The sequence below is a fragment of the Barbatula barbatula genome (assembly GCF_947034865.1).
Source record: "Barbatula barbatula genome assembly, chromosome: 18".
Lineage (NCBI taxonomy): Eukaryota > Metazoa > Chordata > Actinopteri > Cypriniformes > Nemacheilidae > Barbatula > Barbatula barbatula.
In genome coordinates, this window is record NC_136781.1 from 11,067,693 (window position 1) to 11,077,687 (window position 9,995).

General features: G+C 35.4%; 1 protein-coding gene across 1 annotated transcript; it reads right to left on the bottom strand.

Annotated features, from left to right (window-relative positions):
- Positions 1-1,690: 1,690 nt before the first annotated feature.
- On the bottom strand, positions 1,691-9,725 carry hprt1 (hypoxanthine phosphoribosyltransferase 1). The gene is made up of 9 exons (XM_079480005.1): positions 9,225-9,725; positions 5,458-5,564; positions 5,075-5,258; positions 4,288-4,353; positions 3,923-3,940; positions 3,746-3,828; positions 3,571-3,617; positions 2,812-2,888; positions 1,691-2,634 (listed from the first exon to the last, which is right to left on the bottom strand). Exons 1-9 carry the CDS (start codon positions 9,249-9,251, stop codon positions 2,587-2,589), a joined length of 657 nt encoding a protein of 218 aa, XP_079336131.1. The 5' UTR covers positions 9,252-9,725; the 3' UTR covers positions 1,691-2,586.
- Positions 9,726-9,995: the final 270 nt, after the last annotated feature.

A 9,995-nucleotide genomic window follows, 5' to 3' on the forward strand; every position in this document is an offset into this window, starting at 1 on the left:
AAAAGTTCGTTTTTAACAACAAAAAAATCCCATTTAGCGTGTATTTCCAGATTATCTTTATTGCAAACATCCTCTATTATTATGTGTACGAAGTTGCCTTTTTTCAGAGAACCTGTAGTCGCAAGTGAGGAAACACTATTTATTATATAACGTTACACGGTTTTCAAGGAAGACCGGCAACTAACATTTAAGTTGGAAATATATCTGTAATAACTATTTGTATAGTTTTTATTTGGATCCAACACACTCCGTCGGTGGTTATATACAATTATTGTAAAAATGCTGAGTAGGCACAGCAGTTAACTACACCCTGTATGTGGCATCCAGCTGAATGTGCGTATGTGCCTGGAGTTTTTCTTACCAACTCATTGTTGCATATAAAACGAATTCTATAATAATATTATATATTTCCTTATTTTAATAATAATATTATGACCACGATCTTTTCTTAAACTTTTTCATTAAGGAGCTGTGTGTATTTAGCTTGCCTTTTCAATCCAGGCATGTTAACAGTTTTAACTAAATGCGTGTAAATAACTTATAGAGAACGTCATGTCATTTTTTTTAAGAAAGTAAGGTCGCTGTGGGCATTCTGCACACCACTAGACCTTGACATGTCTGGTCATGTCTGACTTGGTCAGGACTTTTATCTACTTCATTTGTTGACAACCAACAAGTAGGTGTACAAATAACACACCACGTGTTAAAGCGAATTTTTACCTACTTCTAAATAAAAATGTTTTCTTACCAATGGAATTTAACCTGACACTGGTTTATATTAGCAGTTATATGTATTTATGCCAGCGTATATAGCTGTTTATTGAATTGCCAGTACAGAAATACATGGTTTCATTGTTTTTAGTACAGGAGCCATTTGGATGAACGTTTGAGGCCTATCTCGCCACAACAACCTGTTGTTCCTCTCAGACCCATTAGGGGGCATTTTTATAACGTGTACCACTGTATACAAAATATTTCCATTATGGTATAGATAGATAAGTACATAAATGGTGGTAATTAATATATTCATGTAGTTACAAGCATTAGTGTTTGTGTAGTCCAATATCAAATACATTGTAACAGTTTAAGTACTAAAAACTAATGCACACACCATCCCAAATCCTTATTGAGGACTATAAAGGAACAATGTGTATAGTATTACACACTTAAATGACAACAAGGTTTACCTCTAGTAAATACACTACGGCACATCATGAAGAGCTACTTATGGACCTTTATCATCTGTCTTCCAGCAACCATTCCAGACCGCTGCAAGAGAAACCAGTTTGGAAGGGAATGTACTATAGCAGCACATAAATACTGGAGGTGAATGTGGTGTTATCCAGTATTACTGTTCTGCTGTAGTACGGCCTGTCAGCACTTACAGACCTTCAAAGATGACCATATGAGTTTATGTGATAGAAAAACAGTACTGATGCCTTCTCTGTACTGCAGATGATCAATGCATTTAAATAAAACCAGAGGTCACCAAAATTCATAACTGACTGGTCCTTGTTATTTCTAAAAACAAATTAGATGCATGATTTGCATAACCTCCATTCTGTGTGCAGATTAAGTCAAAACAAAATAACATTGTTTCATGACATTCTGTTAAATGCAGAACAATTTCAGGTTTTAAAGTCCAATGCCACCAATGGACAACATAAGAGATAAGACTCGAAACTATTTTAAATAATTTATTCAAAAATTTAAGACAGTTGAGGTCACTTGAACATTTATTCTGTCATTTTCAGTATTACAGTATTTATATGGTAGCATACCAATTTGTACCATATAAGGCACCATACATATTATCCTTTCTGTAATTAAGACCCTGGGCTAATCATTTGACAAATAAATACTAAACAGGGAAAAAATAACACAAAAAATAAAAACAAGAAATAAAATCTGATATTTGGCTTTTAAATGTCAATAGGTTTAAAATGTGACTCCCTGTTGCTTTTCTAAGTACATTCACATGATAGAGCATTCAGCCTCCCACACCAACCTTATGATACAGTCACTGATATTAATAATCAATGACAGGACACACATTACAGTGCTATTTATGATGTAGTACACTGGAAATAGTCTTTGGGAAATATGAATGTTCTCCCTTTGTCACAACTTGTATGTTCTTTAAAATACTGAATAAGCGAAGCAACCTAAAAGCATAGCCTATATTCAGTATTACTTTAAAACACAAGCACCTAGCCACAATGTCACACGCACACATCAGTTGAATAAATTATAGAGATTCTGGCTCATTTGATCCAAACCGTTTTTAAAACACATTCTAAAGAGCCACGAGCAGCAGTCTTGAGACCATTATTGTCAGGTAACTGAGCAGTGCTGTGTTGTGTTTGTGGTTACTTATGTGTGCTTGATAATCACAGGAGGCTTGTGGAGGTGTAAGCAAATGCAAATGTAAGGTGCATTAACAGCACGCACCTCAGCAGAGACACTGAGTGAAAGACCTGCTTAACATAAGGTGAGCTGCGCTGAGAAATACAAAATAAGTATAAAATGAAAAACATCTATGAATAACAAATGATACACAGCTAGAGGGGGGAAGTTCAGGGTTTCTCATGCTTTGTACTTCTCCTTTCCTGTTTCACTGATCACACAGATGTGCTGCAAGTCAAAGGGGAGACAAAAATAAGCACAAAATTGCAACACAGCTACCATGTTCTGCTGAATCTCAACAGTGAATCGCATCACTGTGAGTATATGGATGGGTCACAGCTTAATATGAAATGTATTCAAAAGGAAACATCTGCTTAACGATTAAATGTGAAAATCACAACTTACATTTAAATCTCTAAAGTACTCATTGTAGTCCAGCGCATATCCAACCACAAATTTGTCAGGAACCTCGAATCCTACAACTAGGGGATGAAGAAAAAATAGAAAAGCACACCCTGATTATACATTACAAAATGGCAATTTCTAAATGCTTCATTTGTGGTGCGACCTTGTGGCCAACACACAGCATTGCACTGAAATTGCCTAAACTACAAATCAATAAGAGGATTTTAAAGTGATACTTCACCCAAAAATGAAAATTCTGTCATCATTTCTTCACCTTCGAATATGTATACATTTCCTTGTTCTGACACAAAAAAAGACTTTTCGAAGAATGTAGTACAGCAAACAGTTCTGGGGCACTTTCGACTGCCATCATTTTTTCCTACTATGTTAGTCAACAAGTGTTGAGATCTGCATTATTCCAAACATCTTTCTCCGTGTTCATCAGAACAAACACATATATACACATTTGGAACAACTCGAAGGCAAGTAAATGATGACAGAATTTCATTTTTGGGTGAAGTATCACTTTAAGTGATCACATTAATTGACCAGACCTTCTTAAACATAATTGAGCTTAAATATTTTAAGATAATAACCATGATATCATTATCCATTTTTAACACAACCCATGAGGACTAAATAAGTGCTAAATAAGTTTGAATAAATACCAATCGTAGTAATCCGATTACATTAAATGCATTTAAAAGTAATGAGCTGAATTTAAAGACAGCCAAAAAACCTTTTCAGTGATTAACTTACAGTCTGGTCTGTAGCCAACACTCCTTGGTGTTCTCTTCACCAGCAAACTGCAAATAAATCATATACAAATAAACACAAAGGCATAGAATAATTGTATTAGTCATGAATATATAATTCTACACAGAATAAAATGCAAGTTGTCGGTCATTTTTACTAACATTTACAAGTAAAATACCTGGCCACTTTCACCATTTTTGGATTATACTGCTTGAGAAGTTCTAACAAGGTCTTCATTGTTTTACCAGTGTCAATTATATCCTAAAAACAAAGCAAAGATTATGCACATTTGCTGGATAATCCTCGGTGTTTAAAAAAACATTAAATATAATATAAACAAAACATTCAAAAATACCTCAACAATCAGGACATTCTTTGGTGCCAAAGCAGATATGCCCAAAAGACAAGAAAGAAAATGAATTACATTTTTTAGAGACAGGTAACTGCAACAGGACACAATTTCATTAGCCTCTGACAATAAATAATTTTATTTAAAATAATATATTTTACCTTTAGAACTAAAGATATGCATGCAACAAATATTTTAGTAAATGTAGTAAAAACAAACAAATAAAATTTAATGATATATCACATTTTTACAAACTTAAAACGTACAAATCTATATAATTTTCTTTGGTAATCCACAGCAAAGATCATGACACATTTAATTTTTTAAAACATTATTTTTGAATGTTTTATCCTCAACAGAAGGATCCTCACCTTCCCTGTGAGCGTAGACAGATCATCTCCACCAATCACCTTAATCTCACCTGTAGATTGGTCGTTCTGTTTTTCAACACATTTTTAAAAAGGAGAAAGCATGGTTTCATATTTAGATTAAGTTACAACACCATTGATCAAGCTTGAAACAACACAGTTTAGCTAACAGACAATTTGCACACAACAGAGATGATTGAGAATAAGAGATCAACTTTTGAATTTAAAGGGGTCATATGACACGGCTAAAACTAATATTATCGTTTGTTTTAGATGTAAGGCAATGTGCATACACGACTTTAAGGTTAAAAAACGGTATTTCCACATAACGTGCATGTTTGTATCTCCTATTTGCCCAGACTCTGAGAAACGGGCAGATTATTTACGAAGTTTATCGCTCTGAAAAGCGAGATGTGCTCATTGGCCAGTTAACCAGTGGGTAGTGATCGGTCGAATACTAAAAGTGTGTGTCGGCTCTTACCATATTTAGAACATCAGGTTCCAAAGCATTTGTACCGACAGGTACGCACACCATACTTGCGTTTACAGTTCGATGGTCAAATCATACCACGAAATGATGTAGATTTTTGGGGGTGTGGTTACACAAGGCTTGTCAGGCAGGTCTGGGTGAGCGTTCGCTTTTAGATAGAATGCATCTTTGCAATTTCACATGTCTAATACATGCATGGGCAACTTACAACACACCAAAGACACAGAAAAGTTTGAGCCATATGACCCCTTTAATGTGTGGAAGTCCACGAAAAAAGGATGAATGATAAGAAAACTGTACTTGGTAACTCTTGAGGCGAATGAAGTCGACCGTCATTGGAATGGAACGATCACTGTTGCGATTTAGAGCTTTGATATAATCTAGAAGGTCGGCAAAAAACTTGTAGCCCCCTTTGAGCACGCAGAGCGCAACAATATGGTGGCCGCCCATGTCCTTCATGATATCTCTTGCCAGACGTTCGGTTCTGTAGAAGTCAAGTCAGACAGACAGATTGATCAGCTCTGCCTGCTTACAAAATCAACAGTCTTTTAGGTTTGAATAGTCTTTAAAGCAAATATCATTTGCAAGGTCATTGGGTAAACCTCCTTAGCCATGATGTCATATGGGATATTGCTCTAGAAAGATTTATGATTTAAGTTAGGAAAAAGGTGTTTCTCAAGTACCTGTCCATGATGAGTCCATGTGGAATATACACCCGTTCCAAATCAGCTGCATAATGTTTTGGTATACAGAAGAGGTCTAGGTCATATCCCTGCTCCTCATCACTGATCTAAAATACACATTGACATATTTTAGTCAAAGTATACTTGATAACATAGTAAAGAATAGTGAGCGGTCAGCCTTACAGATATAATGTTATCTAGTAAAACAATAGCATGAAAGAGAAGAAGAGGTCTTTAACCTTATTATCTATTGGCTAACCGGCTCTTAAATCTGTTTCTTGTAGCAACTGAGTTAACATTTGACTTATTATTGGCATTCATTACAGTCCACAATTCTTCAAACTTCTCACTTTAGAAACTTGTAGTTTTGCCACGTGGAACACAAAAGATCATTTGAGAAATGTCAAAGTTGTTTTGTGTCCATACAATGGAAGTCAATGGGGGCCAATGTTACATTACATTTATGCATATGGCAGATGCTTTTATCCAAAGCGACTTACAATTTTAATGATACTATACATTTGTTTCTGAGGACGTGCAAAATCCCTGGGCTGGAACCCATGACCTTGGCGTTGCTAGTGCCATGCTCTACAGAGTTTGGTTTGGTTAGCAGCATTTTTCAAAATATCTTCTTTTGTGTTCTGCAGAAAATGTTGAACAACATGAGGGTGAGCCAATTCAAATGTTTCTTTTTATGGCTGAACTATGGAGTTGTCAATACTGTCACAGCACATGAGAAGTCATAGTAGTAATGAAATGGTGAAGATCAGTTTCACAGAATATCATGTGTATAGGTTGAAAAAGGGGAAAAGTCTTTGTTCTGTTCTTACAGTGCATGTAAACCAGCTAGATCATTATTTAATCGTCAAAGTAGCTTCTCGTTAAACATAAGCCTTAACCTGGATGTCAAACAGGGTTTAATAACAAATGCAGGCCATTTACCCATGAGTCAACTCTACAGAATGTGAGAAAACATGTTGCTTAAAATGTTGTTTTAAAACTGGATTATAACGGTCCAGTGGTGTTCATAGAATACCACTTTATGTAAATACACTTCCTCTCAACTGAATTCATACAAACTGAGATTCACACATTTGAACTCCTACCCACTGTTTTTGGTGTACGTCATGTGTCTTTAAAAAATATATATATATATTTGTGAAAATACTTGTGTTTATCAGTTATACAGATACTGAAAAGCTGTCCCTTTAAATTATAAATGAAATATGTATCATGTGTAAAAACAACGAGGTATGCATTCCTCATCTACCTACATACTAACTAGTCATACCTATCTATCTGTTATTTGGAAGTACACGTATTCCAAGGAATCAGAAGAATTTTGACTGTTTGGTCTTCCCATGACCTTTATCTCTATGTCCTTGAAAGACAAATAATGTGCACCTGATGGCCCTACTCCATGTTACTTTCAGTATCCAGTAAAACCCAAAAGCACAATATAATCTAGTACATCAGACCTAAACTATATTGATTATAAAATCTTATCTGCAATGGATTCAAGTCAATTTACATTCCCACACCGCTACCAGGGTGCACTGTGTTGTGTGTGTTGAACCATGTATGTCACACAGACACCTGATGGATTTCCTGCTTTAAAGTCACATGTGTGTCACACGTGTGTGTCCCTGTCAAATCTACATGATTATTTTCGCAACTGTATTTATTTATGAAGTGAGTACAATTGTGTCTTTCAAAAAAGAAAAAAGAGACACATTTTTCTGACCATTGAAAAACAGAAATAAAACAATACAAAGCATGTTGTTCTTTGTCCTATACATTTAAAGGTAATTAAGCACACTTTTTCACTGCTTCTTTTTTTCGACCCATATTGTTCCAAGTGTTGTTGTCAAAAGTACCTACACCTTATTTAGTAAAATCTTAAAGTGATAGTTCACCCAACAATGAAAATTATGTCATTATTTACACCCTGTTGACATTTCAAACCTGTATGATTTTCTTTCTTATGTAGATGACAAAAGTTCAGAAATTATTCTGAACAATGTTTGTGACCAAACAGTGGTGGCACCCATTCACTTGCATTGGTGACGCCACTCAGACAATGCATGGTTACCAAAAAATTTCAGAATATATCCTTTTGTGTTCCGTGGAAGAAAGAAAGTCATATAGGTCTGAAATGACAAGAGGCTTAGCAAATGATGACCGAGTTTTCCATTTTTGGGAGAACTATTGACATGCAAGTTATCACAACAGTTGTAGGTTAAATGTTAGTTTGTATTATTGGTGATGTTATGTTTTTGTTTGGCAGCCATACAGGTTACAGTTATGGAGAGAAAGAAGAGGAAAGACGTGGATGTGATATTACAACATATCACTATGCAGGTTCATCATTATTAAATGTGATTGTAACTAGTAGTTGGAGGTTAAAGTGTTTTACATTTTTTCTTTTGGATGCCTTTTCAGTGTTTCAGTCCTGGGGTAGACCTTAAATGGCATCTCACAGTTGACTGTTGAAGATGTTGCCGGTTTTCTTTCCATCTTACAGTTAACTTGGTTTCTTGAAATGTATTTGTAATTTGCCCACTTGTCCTTACACATGCACCTGAAAATTCAATTTTAAGCCAATTTGCAATGAAGTTGTTTGCTCAAGTAAGACTGCTTACAGTATGTTTTTTTATTTTAGTAATTATTACTTATGTATCAGTTATTTGTTTTTACAATGTTTGTATTCATTAAAGAATCGGTTTTTATTACAAAAAAATGTTTTTTTTAAAAGTACACAGATAAGGAATAACGCTTTACTGCTTCATTACACTTATTGTATACTGTAGAATATATATTTTTAATGTAGGTAAACCATACATTAAGGGTTATTTTTTCAATTTTTGTAATAGCAGGGGGAAATCAGTAAGCTTGTAATTAATTTTTCAGGTTTTTTTAATATATAATTGCCATTTTCCCTTTTTAAACTCTTGGTTTACCATTCAATTCGTGAAATTGTCCACTTTTTTATTGTAGTTATACCATTAAAACACAGAAAATAACTTTTTTTTTTAAATATATATTAACAGAATTTTTTTTTGTTTTTTTTACAGTAGTATTACTATTAAAAAGCATAGAAATATTCTTAAATAAACAGAAAGTTTTCTGTTTTTTTTACTGTTAGTTACACTGTCAATTAGAGGAAAATGTCCGTTATTAAATTACGGTACAATGTCTGTGTAATAAGCTGCCAGTACTTTTTCCGTTTTTTAACGGATTTTTTTTACAGTGTGTATTACACATCAAAAATAAGGATTCGGTACTGTATATAAAAATATCAAATGAATAATCAGAAAGCAAGCCTTGTGCATCATAGGGAATAATATTCCGAATATTTTACAGTTGGTTTGATATCTTTATCTGAAATAGTGTTTAATAGAGTTTAATGAATGCATGTATGTATTGTACAGTGTTTTAAACATAAGGATTTTCTTCTAGAAATCGAGACGTCCAATACGTCAGATAAATTCTAATAAAAGCACACACGTGTTACTCAGTTAGTGCTGTTGCTCATTATGCGGAGATGAATGGGCTGCATCACGTGGCATGCCAGGCCCGTTTACTTAATTTAACTCAAGTCTTACACTTACCAAATTGAACATCAGATACACAGTTCGAATACAAATCTATAAAATATACATCGTGTTATGTCCCCTAGTTGAATAAGTGACACGTTGAACTATGAATAACTGTTCAAGGGTCGCGGTCTGTGGAAAATGATCGCAAGCGTGTGTGTGCACACTCACCACGACACACGGGCTGGCAGACGCCATGTCCGTCCCTCACGAGCTGCTGAGGATCTCGATTCCCAGAACAAATACCGATCGTAACGGTGGCGCTTCTTATTCTCAATAGTCACCTCTGAAGACAGAGCTAGAGCGGTTTATATCTTCCGCACAGACCGGTGTGGGTGTTATAGTGTTAGAGGAGGAATGGCGTCTGGTAACCAATCAGCGCTTAGGCGAGCTGACACTACGGGACTGTGAGAATACGTGAATTGTTGTGGCTCTTAAACTAGACAACAACGTTACTTGGCATCTGCACACTACACGACGCAGACAAAGTGCGCTAACAACAAGACCTTGGTCGACGAGCAGATGCGTCGCAACAGCCTAAACACCTCCTGCCTCGCGCTAACTTCTGCTTTGATGGTGTGGATGGCAAACGAGTTGTTGGTGCGTTTACGCCATCCACTGGAATGGAGTGTAAAACATTGACGTGTTAAAGGGTTTTCCATATTCGATTACACAGACCTGTTGCTTTAGTTAGGTTAGTTTAAAATAGCTTTACCGGCCATTTAACACGCTCTGTAATGTTAATGAATATGCCAGCAGTTTTTAATTCATCACGCAATAATTTGACGTAAACCTCCTGCGCTGTGATTGGCTGGATTAGTTCCAGTGTCACACGCTAGATCATTTGGGCCGGTTTGCTATCTCTTATCCGTTTGACTTTTGTACCAGTTTTATCAAAACAAAACTGGATTGGATCACCTTGATCCAGTTACACACTTTTTC

Bases quoted from the DNA above. Each gene is read 5' to 3' on its own strand.
- hprt1 (XM_079480005.1), bottom strand. From the start codon at position 9,251: ATGGCGTCTGCCAGCCCGTGTGTCGTG. The intron at 5,259-5,457 runs GTACTTGAGAAA...TGACTTCTACAG, and splicing joins CATGGACTCATCATGGACAG to AACCGAACGTCTGGCAAGAG. The intron at 3,618-3,745 runs GTATTTTACTTG...ATTTATTTGCAG, and splicing joins AAAATGGTGAAAGTGGCCAG to TTTGCTGGTGAAGAGAACAC.